Source organism: Branchiostoma floridae, chromosome 15, assembly GCF_000003815.2.
Source record: "Branchiostoma floridae strain S238N-H82 chromosome 15, Bfl_VNyyK, whole genome shotgun sequence".
NCBI lineage: Eukaryota > Metazoa > Chordata > Leptocardii > Amphioxiformes > Branchiostomatidae > Branchiostoma > Branchiostoma floridae.
Window position 1 is genome coordinate 10506623 of NC_049993.1, and position 11124 is coordinate 10517746.

An 11124-nucleotide genomic window follows, 5' to 3' on the forward strand; every position below is an offset into this window, starting at 1 on the left:
AATGTACTTTGATCCTTCCACGAGTTGGCATCATGCAGAGATTACCGAAAGTGCTTCGCGATCGATGCCTGGAAGCAAGGTGTTATTTCAGAAATAACCAAACCATACGCGCTCTGTTATTAATGAATAACTTACTAGTTTTCGTGTGATATGTCTCATGTATTGAAAGAACGTCATTGGCAGTAAATTGTCCCACAAAATTATGAATGTCGTGCTTTTAATAAAGATGTTTTTTATAGGTTCGAAGCAATTTCGACATACAGAGTTTTTAACGTTTTCTTGCAGGCTTTAACATGTTTCTTTGTCCTTAAGGGTATTGTCAGTGTGAGAGTACCAAGACAGTTTCGCAAAAGTTTAGCTCTCTTAATAGAAGAGAGCTAAACTTTTCTCCAACAGCTTACGACGTTCCACACTCAAGTTCCCCACAGGCAAGTGACGTGGCCAAAGCTATTATGTATGCTAATTATAATGAGCTTCCCCCGAAGAAGTCATGTACAGCAGTATTGGAGGGAAAGATTAGACAGTCTACAACAAGAATGTGTATCAGATCACGACTCGTTTGCGAGGGATCCAACAGACCACCTTAAACAGGGACAGGGGGCGCCACTATCTCAGACCTCTTTATGACTGTGTCTTGTCACGTGACAATGTCTAACCAACCGTCACGTGACAACGAAACTCCAAGATGAGATCTACCGGGTTGATAAAGGGACAGAGTGCGTCTCGAAAGTTTCCCAAGCTATGAACTTTAGTTGTGAACAAATGTGGCATAAATTTCTGTCAAAAGTAGAACAACAACGTTATTTTTCCACTTTCCAGGTGCCTCCCAGTCTGACCCTACAGATGAGATGGCCAGCCGTCCGCCAGGCTAACGTCATCTACCAGATCCTAGAGGACAACTACTGGTGCAAGCTCAACCTGGTCACGTGCTACCCCTCCCCTGGGAACAAGTTCTTGAGAACGTTGATTGGTCTGATGAGAAAGGGCGACCTGCCAATCAACTCTCTCATCAAGGTGGACTCGCCGTGGGGGGAGAGTGTTGGGAGGAGACTGGCAGAGCTGGACGGGAACTCAGACCCACATGTTGTAGTTCTGGACTGTGGACCGTCAGATGGTCAGCACATACTGCTCGTGGCGAGTCAGCTGGGGTTAACGCGGTCCCAGTTCGTGTGGATCGCCACCGAGGCCTTTCTGACCAAGGACACGCTGAGTCAGGACACTACGCAACTTCCGGTGGGGCTTGTCGGGATACGCAGCGCAGAGTTCAACCCGGTAGACAGGATCCATGATGCTCTGCTCCTGACGACGAAAGCGCTGTTGAACATGCAGGAAGATGGGTACGATATCGGGCAGACAGAGGGGGACTGCTGGAGCGAGGATCTCACCCCATGGATACAACAGGGACAGACTCTGTATAGGTGAAGCCTTGATTTCCGTGTAAAAAGTTCATATCAAGTCAGTGCTACTTTTGCTACTCTTGTATAGCTGCCTAAAACTATTCACGTAGTTGACGTTGTAGTCGAGTAGTCAGTAGTTTCAAGGTACGAGGTAAAGAGCGCTATAGTTGATAAGTGGTTTTGGTCGATCGTGAAGGGAGGGAAACTGATGAAAGGTCTTATAGAAGAGGACCACATTCGATCGGTTTCCTTGCGAGATTGTCGTTATATCAAAGCGTTTCTGACCACGGTTTTGATTGAAGTTCAAATTCTGTAGCACAATCGATGCTGGCAGGCTAAATGTATTGACCTTTAAGCGTAATTGAAGTTACAAGGAAATGCGAAAGCAACGCGAAAGATTTTTTGTCAAACAAACTATATGTTTAACTTCTTAATCATCTGTATAAACTATAAGCTGTCACGGTTGTGTATCTCCAGGTATATGATCAACACTACAGTACGTGGCAAGACGGGCAGAATATCGTTTGACAAGTACGGTCGCCTAGCAACGTCCACGTACGACATCTGGACCGTGCGGCTGACGTCCAGTGAAGAGAGAAAATGGGTTCATGTAGGTTCGTGCCTGGGCAATAGTGGGGTCATACTCCTGGGGTCAAACCTGGTTAAAGGTGGACTTCTACTGCACTTGCGGCACTGATGCGGCACTGCGGGGTTCGTAGATGACTCAACAAATTTTCTTCCGTTTTGTGTATTTTGTTGTTTTCTAAGTCATACTTTTACGTATTACTCAATATCGGAATTATCAAAAATCGCGAAAATAACAAAACAGTGCCGCAGTGAACGAACCCCGCAGTGCCACACCGGTGCCCCAAGTGCAGTGAGAGTCCACCTTTACTGTACCACCCATTTGGGTTAATTTATCCTTTTTTGTCATTTATAAAGAAGAATATGAATGTATAAATACTTTTACTTGATACCAATTGTTCTTTGATTTATATTATGAGACCTTAATAACATCTTGCATTTTAGTTCTTGTTCCTTTTCATGACGTTATGGGTAAGAATTTTTTTGAAGGAAGTATATGATATCAAATATGATTCAATATGATTGCTTTGAAAAGTGATGTTTTCGAATTTCGTTCCAAAGTTCTGGTGAAACAGAGGCAACGTGAAAAATCAAAGGGTTAGGTATGCAACAAAATGTATCCAGCACAAATGACATTGTTATATCCACATCTAAACACAGGTACTTCACTTGATGACAAGCTGAGGTGGAACTCTCCATTGTGGGTGCGAAACACGAACGCTTCACTGACAGTCCTGAGAGTCGTGACGTTAGAAGAACACCCGTTCATCTTTACACGGAAACTGGACGAAAATGACCAGTGTCCGGCCGGGACGATGTGCACGGTACCGAAGAACAGAGACGAACATAACGTAACCCTGGATCCAGCCTCCATAGAGGTGGAGAAGAAATGCTGTTACGGCTTGTGCCATGATCTCCTGCACAAACTGAGTCAAGACCTGAACTTTCAGTACGAGCTGTACGTGGTCAGGGACGGGAAATACGGAGGGATGAAGGACAATCTTTGGAACGGCATGGTGGGTGACCTGTTGTACGGCCGGGCAGACATGGCGGTCGCCTCCTTCACAATAACGAAGAAACGCAGCGAAGTCATTGACTTCTCAGCGCCCTACTTCTACACCAACCTCGGCATTCTCATCTACAAGAAGGAGGCTCCAACGCCTCTGGCATCGTTCATGAAGCCGCTGGATTGGTCCATGTGGGTGGGGATCTTTGTAACCCTGCACCTTGCCGCCATATTTGCCACCATTTACGAGTGGTGCAGTCCGTACGGGTTGACGCCCAAGGCGAGGAACAGGCCCAGGATTTTCGGCTTCCCCTCGGCACTGAACCTCTGCTGGTCCATCCTCTTCAGCCACACGGTCGCCACGAAGACTCCCAAGTGCTGGAGCAGCAGGTACACACACCATCTATTACTTGTTGAAGGGGTTTCTGACGTAGATTATGGTACATTGTGCTCCCCTTCTATATGGCTATAACTTTTAAAAGTTCTAATAAATAGATAAAAATGAGGAGATCATTCTATTCTTTGTGATAGTAATATCAACGACAATGATAATAGTTATCTTAAACATTAAACGTTAGCTTTTCAGTCCATCATGCAATTTGTAAGTTTCTAATTAAGTCTTTTAAGTCTAGTCTGATATTGTATGTTGTGATAGTGATAATGTTACCACGGATGATATGATTATCTAATACTAACCAGAATATAGAACGTATGATGATAAAAGAACATTCTATTTATAAAGAGATAAATGTTTCAGAAACAAAGCATTCCAAATTGCTAAAATTATTTGGCGGATGAGGTTTTATAATCTTATCGATGTTTGTACCAGGTTTCTGATAAATCTATGGGCAGCCTTCTCCGTCATCTTCCTGGCCAGCTACACCGCCAACCTGGCGGCCTTCATGGTGGATGAGAAAACCATCAACGAACTGAATGGGATAGATGACCCCAAGGCGAGTATCCAGTCTGGATATAGTTATCTTTCAGGATTTAGAGTGTGCAATTTTCTTGCTGCAATGCAACGTTTTTCCGCAGGGAGGTGTTTCAGCATAGTCTGTCGTTTCGAAAACAGAGAGTGGAAGAAACGCATGTCTTTGTGTAATTTACTGTCTGTTTAAAGTTCAATTGTCATCCAATTCCAAGTGTACTACACACGCTGATATTGTAAACCAAAGGTTTGCCCTTTGTCAGGACAACTAACCCATACGTGCCAAAATCCGTGTGATAATTAAGCCAGCTTTAAACATGAAACATGTACTGTACCAATACAAATGGGTTTTGATTGTACTATTCCCTGTAGTTGATACGGCCGTCCAAGGGTTTCCGGTTCGGGACGGTCCGCCACAGCAGTCCTGAGGCCTTCATGCGGGAGTTCTACCCGGCCATAGAGATGCACATGCGCAAGGACGGCAGCAGTAACACTGGCGAGGCGGTCGACAAACTAAAGTAGGAAAACTGTCATTGTGTTAAAATAGGTTAAGTTACTATCGACTGAGTCATTGTTTGCAGACGTAGGTATGAAGGTTTGTGTCTTGGGAATTAATGCAATTCTATATAGTCTGCTATACAATTCTATATAGTCTGCCATACAATTCTATATAATCTGCCAAATGAACAATAAACAATAAACAAGCACTGACTGTTCTACCAAAACATCGGCATCATTTCATCACAATACTGATACAATCCCATATGTTTGTGATTTTGCATATTACGCGACACTAGTATTGGCTGAAATGTGATAGGAAGCCTGTAACGCCCCCTGTCCCTGTTAAGTGAAAAACAACACAGAAAAACTTTGTTTCTAGCAGTCTCTTCTTGAAATGTCTCCCCTCCAGAGCAGGCCATCTAGACGCCTTCATCATGGACCAGGCTATTCTGGAGTACGAGGCGCTGATCGACCCGGAGTGTAACCTCAAGGTGGTGGGCAAGCCGTTCTCGCGAGACGTGTACGGGATCGGGCTGCCCAAGAACTCCTCCCTGACGTCAGAGGTCACGAGGTTAATCCACCACTACACCAGCACGGGCTACCTGGACCGGCTGTACAGGCAGTGGTACAACAGCGTCCCCTGCAGCGTAGGGAACGAGGGCATGGAGCAAGTAGGGAACCTTACTGTAGCAAATTCATGCACTGCATAAAGTTTTGTCTAATAGATAGATACAATATTCAGTAAAAAAACGGAAACTATGGTGTGCATATGATACTTGTATCGTGATCGTATCTAAATTACGAACAATAACAAGACAGTTGTAATATTTGATATTGTCCTGTTCGACCGAGCTTTTATATATGCGTATGTACTGGTGGATAGGTATAGGGAACTATTGTGGCCATTTACGACTATACAAACCCCCCATCTCTGTACAGTATATGCTGTTAAGAAACAACCATCTTTGTCTACGTGACACCTTTTATCTGTTGTGCCCGTCCTTAGTACTGTCATTAGACTAGTTAGTGTTCTCTGAGTCAGACATTCCGTGTGTAGACGATGCAATGTTTCTTATGATTTTCTGTCTTATCAAGTATAGTGCCGATGCAAGAACATGCTATCTGTGCAGCAAATATGGATAAATATACATTAATTTGTCATCTTTCCCACACGCAACCGTATTGTAGAAGGAAGCCATTCAGGTTTGCTCCTTAACTTCATAAGCACCACCTTGCACAAGTGCACATTTTCCATTGCTGCTATGCTGGCATACGCATGAGGGCGCTGCCGTGTATACCAGCTACTTTTAACACTTGCATGCAGATCATAAATGCACTTCTGTACAAAACCGCACAATTTCGGAAATTTTCACAAAAAGTGGTTTCGTCATTTTACGATTGATGACTCTACGATTGAATCATGCAGTCGATCCGAAGCCACACTGACTTGATTTTATGGATGACATCATTAAACAGAACAAAGTACCTCCTGAAAGACGCTACCTGGTGTTGTAATTGGTTTGTTAAACTTAATCTCTAAGCAGCTCTCTGCAATATCCACCTAGCCAAAGAATTTTCGAATGGACCCGTAAATTCTTTTTCTGGACAAAACCACCCAACCCCTCACACATATAAACACACCTACAGATAAAAAAGCAAAAAATATAATGTTTGGATTATTATCTATTGTGATCTTTTGTGATCTTGTATTAAGTAAAGAGCCAAAACTGATCAGAAAAATTGGGTGATTTCTACACATATCCTTACCCTACTCATAACGTACAAGATATGATGTAAACGTGCATGTAGGTAGAGCTTCCACGGAGTTAATTGGACTCGTCGAGCGGTGATCCTGTTTTGTCCACTAGTGTTTTAAAAGCTTTTAAAGGTCATTCCAGATGTATCTAAAGCCGTCCAGACCAGTTTGAAAAACAACACTCTGGCTTTAAACCTGATTATTGTATACCTTATCATTTTACAAGTAGGGACCATATACCCTATTACAGCCTAATCTGCAGTACCGCTCCCGGCCGCAGCCAGAAAAGTGGCTAAAATGACCGTCAAATTTGTAAATTTCGGTCCTTTTGAGAATGGAAAAATCGTGCAAGGCTCTCAAAGGGTTTGATAGTTTAGAGCTTCATTGGTTATGATTTTTAAGAAAAATGATAAAGATATCAAGGATAATTCACAACCAAAACAATTGTTTATTAGCTGGTTAACGATATATTTCCTTTGCATGCTATCAATACAAGAAATTGTCGAGTTTGGAAGGGCTTTTGTCTCTCAATTTCCGGACTTCCATTCTAATTTTGTAAATCGCGAAGACGTCAAGCAAATGCGACGGTGTTTCTGTTTGTCGAACAATGGACCTACTGTCCTTTCAAAACTGTTGTAAGATGTATGAAATATCCAACGGTGCAATATAACATTGGACGCTTGGTGGAGCCGTTTGATGGGCTGAATTTTTGTTACAATGAGGCCTCTCAAACAAGACAACCTACCCCCACCTCTCATCGTTCTGTTGCGCAAGAACAGACTGGTTTCAAAGTGCTCACTCAGTGAATGTCATCCATAAAATCGAGAAAGTGTGACCTAACGTACGGCAACAACAAAAAAGCAACTCAGTACCATTGCCTGCATTTTTGTCAAAACGATCTATATTGACTGATGAAGCATTTCCTAGATCCTATTCACAGTTAAAACATGGGCGTGTTCTTGTTTAGTAGTCTTGTGTGCTGACTTATTTATGCTCTGTCTAAGTGATTATGACGTGTATGAATGTTATAGAGCAGTGTTTATTTAGATGTTATATAGTGGTATTTATTTGAATGTTACACAGTGGTGTTTATTTTGTTGTATATTCGCCGTGTGTTCTGTACATGGTAGTCCTCACATCACCATTGTAGGTATCGTACGTTTGTGAATAATGTCACCAAGTATGTTGCTGTGTTTACAAAACAGTGTCAATCACCTTGTACCGTTGTTTTGATGTGGATTATCGGTCATTTGGGTGGGTATGTTGTTGTTTCCCTGTATGTATTGCAGCAAGGACCAATCAGATCACTGTATCAGAGCTACGCTTTAGGATATCCACGGTAAGTATTGAAGGCGGGGGGTGGGGTGGCAAAGGGAACAGGAAGGGGTACTGATATCAAGGGGTGGGATTCTGCCAAGTCAGAATAGGTGTCGACTATTGCCCGTTTTTTCGTCCATCCATTTGCAGAAGTTGGAGCTGGATGTTGGCCACTTCACGGGAGTGTTCGTACTGCTGCTGGCCGGGCTGGGCTGCGGCATTCTCACTCTCTTCATGGAGTTCATCATCCACAGGTTCCTCGTCCCGCGCCTGCGCACTAACGCCACCACCACGTGGTTAGCCATCAGTCAGGTAAGACCTTAAAGACTATGTTATAAGAAAGCCCACAAACTTTATGAAGGGTTTCAAAAATTAGCGACAAAAACACAATGGACTTTGTGACATCGTTTTTATTTTCTACCCCATCCCCTACTACAGTTGTCTTCAGCTAGCGTTCACTAACAAGCCAATTCACGGTTCAAACTGCGCATGCGCCGAGAGATGCAATGTGGGTAATATGTCAACGATGTAAGCTTCTAAATCCAACTTCTGAACAGTCCAGATTTTGATTCCTTATGGACCCTCGACTTTGATATTACTCATAATGTACCTTATGGCACATGCGCAATTCTATCCTTGAACTGGGTTATTGAAAGAATAAGACAGTTTCCATTGATAATTTCACTTAAAAGCTTGGACACGTTCTTCCGAGCTATATTTGAATATATCAGTCCACTGATGAATCTATGAGGTCCTATGTACCATGTTGTACTGATGCCGGATTGTCGCGTACAGAGGTTCCACCGTGCTCTGAAAACCAAACCGGCCAGACGTGTCAACACAGCGACTTTCCTCAGAAACATCGGCATCTCCGGGCTCACGGGCAACCTGGGAAGGTAGGAAGGTTCATTAAGCAGGGTTCATATGTGCGTATACAAATGTGTATTCAAGTCCGTATGGGGTGCTGGTGAAATTCTAAGCCTCCAACAGGCTCCACAGGTCGCTAGAAAAATAGTAGAAATTGGACATGTACAATATAGACACATAACATGCCAGAGACGTTAGCTATCCGAGGAATATGTATTTGTATGTATTTGTCCAATTTTTTTTTTTCCAGCGTCCCGTGGAGCCTGGTAGAGGCTATTACTTTATGCGGACCACATACGGACTTGAATAGACACACACACGTGTGAACCCACCTTTAGAAATGTAGTTAAAATGTCGACAGTATTGGGGACAATGCGTTGCTACTGTTGTCTCTGAGATTTCTTTAAAATCTTGGTATGTTAACATCTCGCAGTTGTATCAAAATTGACATGCAGTACGAAGTACAAACCTTCTTCCTATTTCCTTTGCACATTTGCAAGTGATGATTTGGTGGTGAAAAATAACTTACCATACTCATCTTGCCCAGGCCACCATCTTCTTTCCGAGATAGCCGTGCAGAAGAGGAATTCTATGACTTTTATAAGATTCTCAGCGACACTTCCAAGACGCCACTCAATAACGTCAATTTTCAGAAACTCAGTACCATCGTCACCAAAATAAACAGCGCCAAACAGTCGAACATTGCCATCCAAACCGATGACGTAGAAGACATTGTAAACCATCAACTCAGAGACATAGACGCCAACATACAACTGCGCCTGCGCGTCTTCGAACGTGATCTGCACGACATGCGTGAGCGTCTTGCGCAGGCGCTGAGAGAAAAGGAGGAGTTACTGCGCAGACTCGCCGTCCTGGAGAACCCCACCGCGCGTGCGCAGATGGAGACGCCTCTAGTGAACGGCTCGCCGGTCGTGATCCGGTGTATCTGCGGCTGCGCGGAGTGTAACGTGTGCAACAGAAAAATCACGACGTTCGAAAATGACCAGAATTTGTTCAATCAGAACCCTAAAGAACAAACGGCATGCGACGAGTGACGTCCTGTGGTTCGTCCTTCAATAAACACCGTAAATTCCACGACTCTTCCCGATATGGGTGTACATGGATTCAATCGAGGGGACAGCCGGGGTGCCTCAGCTAGCCTTGCGACATTTCTGTCAGTGTCACATTCTGTGTCACCTTTTGAATGGGAACAACGCAGCGCGGATACGGATGGTGGATAATATTCGTCACAACCAGGAAAGCCTTACTGTTCACATGGGATTATCATCAACGATAAGGAACTGTCGTTCTGGGATTTCTCGCTAGATGACGCACATGTCCGTGTAAGATGACCGCCGCGTTGAACTTCAACTACAAATACTCTTGAGATACGAATGAGTGGACAGTTGAACACATAGGTATTGTTCAGCAGCCTATATGCCTGGCTACTCGCTCCCCCTAGCGGTATCTAACGCCTTTGCAGTGCCGTGGTAAGTTGAAGACTTGTGCTCAAGTTTGTCAACCTTCATTGATTCTCTATCTGGAGATACAGGTAGGTTCCTGTTACTTGTCAATAATGTACATATGTATCACAGAGATTTAAGAAGACTGTAAATTTCTTGTATAGACGTAAACAAGACTGCTAACTTCTCGACTTCAAGACGATCGCCAAAGTTGTCTTTAGCTACAAGCACAACATACACAGTGGAAATGATAACTAGCTGATGCTAACTGTTTAAACCACTGATAAGGTAATTAGTTACCGATGAAGTAGTAGTTAGCCTTAATGCTTTGAAGGTTACACAAATTGTTCTACCAAAACTTGAAGAAATCTACTCTTGGACACAACTAGACAATTTATGAATGGGACACTAGATAGTGAAATCAGCTCTTTTATTTCGGGCTTCAATGTCGACCATTTAAAAGGGCGAATATATCTTACCCTTAAGTTCACGTTCTGTATTACCAAAGAAGGGTCGAGCTCTACCCTGTGTAATAAGAAATGTGTCATGATATATTCTATGCCTATATCAACTCCAACATCTTTAAATCCAGAGACTGTTGGAAACTATGATAGAAAAGAAATACGTGTATCTAATGCTAACAACGTGGCAGTAGGGGATAGTCTGATACCTGCTCTGTCGAGTATCATGCAATATTCTTGTAGACAATAATCAAATAAAAAGTATTTGATATGGATAGATTTTGGAAAATGTTCCTGACAAAATCTGATTTATCTCGCTCCACAATACATATCAATACGCCGGTCTACCGTAGATATGTACATGAGTATTTTAAGAGTGTACATGTATATGTACAGAAACGTATAAACTTATAGAAAGGCATGGTATGGTGCACCATGTTTTATTTGCTTCCAGATGACCCTGAGGAAAACTACATTGTATATAATGTAGACCTTCTATGCGTATTCTACATTAGACATCACCAAAGGAAAGACAGTTTTGTAGTCTGTTTAGTCTTCTTTTCTGAGCTAGAGAGAGGGTGTGCTGAAGACGTCATGTCCGGCACCTGTCCTTGGTGCTGAAACCACCAGTAGTACTTAGTGTCAGGGTGTCTGTCAGGATATGGGCCGTCAATCGTAATTAAAATGTGGCCGAATAAACTATCAACATCAGTTTTAACAATGTATGGCATAAAGTATTGCATTTTCATGTCGTAAAGTACTGTATTTTTGTGGACCACGTGACTCTATGAAGCTCCAAACAGCTAGTGCTCTCTTCCGGACGACACTGAGATGTGATGGGCT

General features: G+C 43.0%; 1 protein-coding gene across 1 annotated transcript; it reads left to right on the forward strand.

Moving 5' to 3' along the window:
• Positions 1–812: 812 nt before the first annotated feature.
• On the forward strand, positions 813–10810 carry LOC118431251 (glutamate receptor ionotropic, NMDA 3A-like). The gene is made up of 10 exons (XM_035842352.1): positions 813–1418; positions 1875–2011; positions 2643–3378; positions 3818–3941; positions 4289–4434; positions 4827–5088; positions 5606–5620; positions 7641–7802; positions 8286–8386; positions 8905–10810. The coding sequence occupies exons 1-10, from the start codon at positions 844–846 to the stop codon at positions 9410–9412; spliced, it is 2766 nt and encodes a 921-aa protein (XP_035698245.1). The 5' UTR covers positions 813–843; the 3' UTR covers positions 9413–10810.
• Positions 10811–11124: the final 314 nt, after the last annotated feature.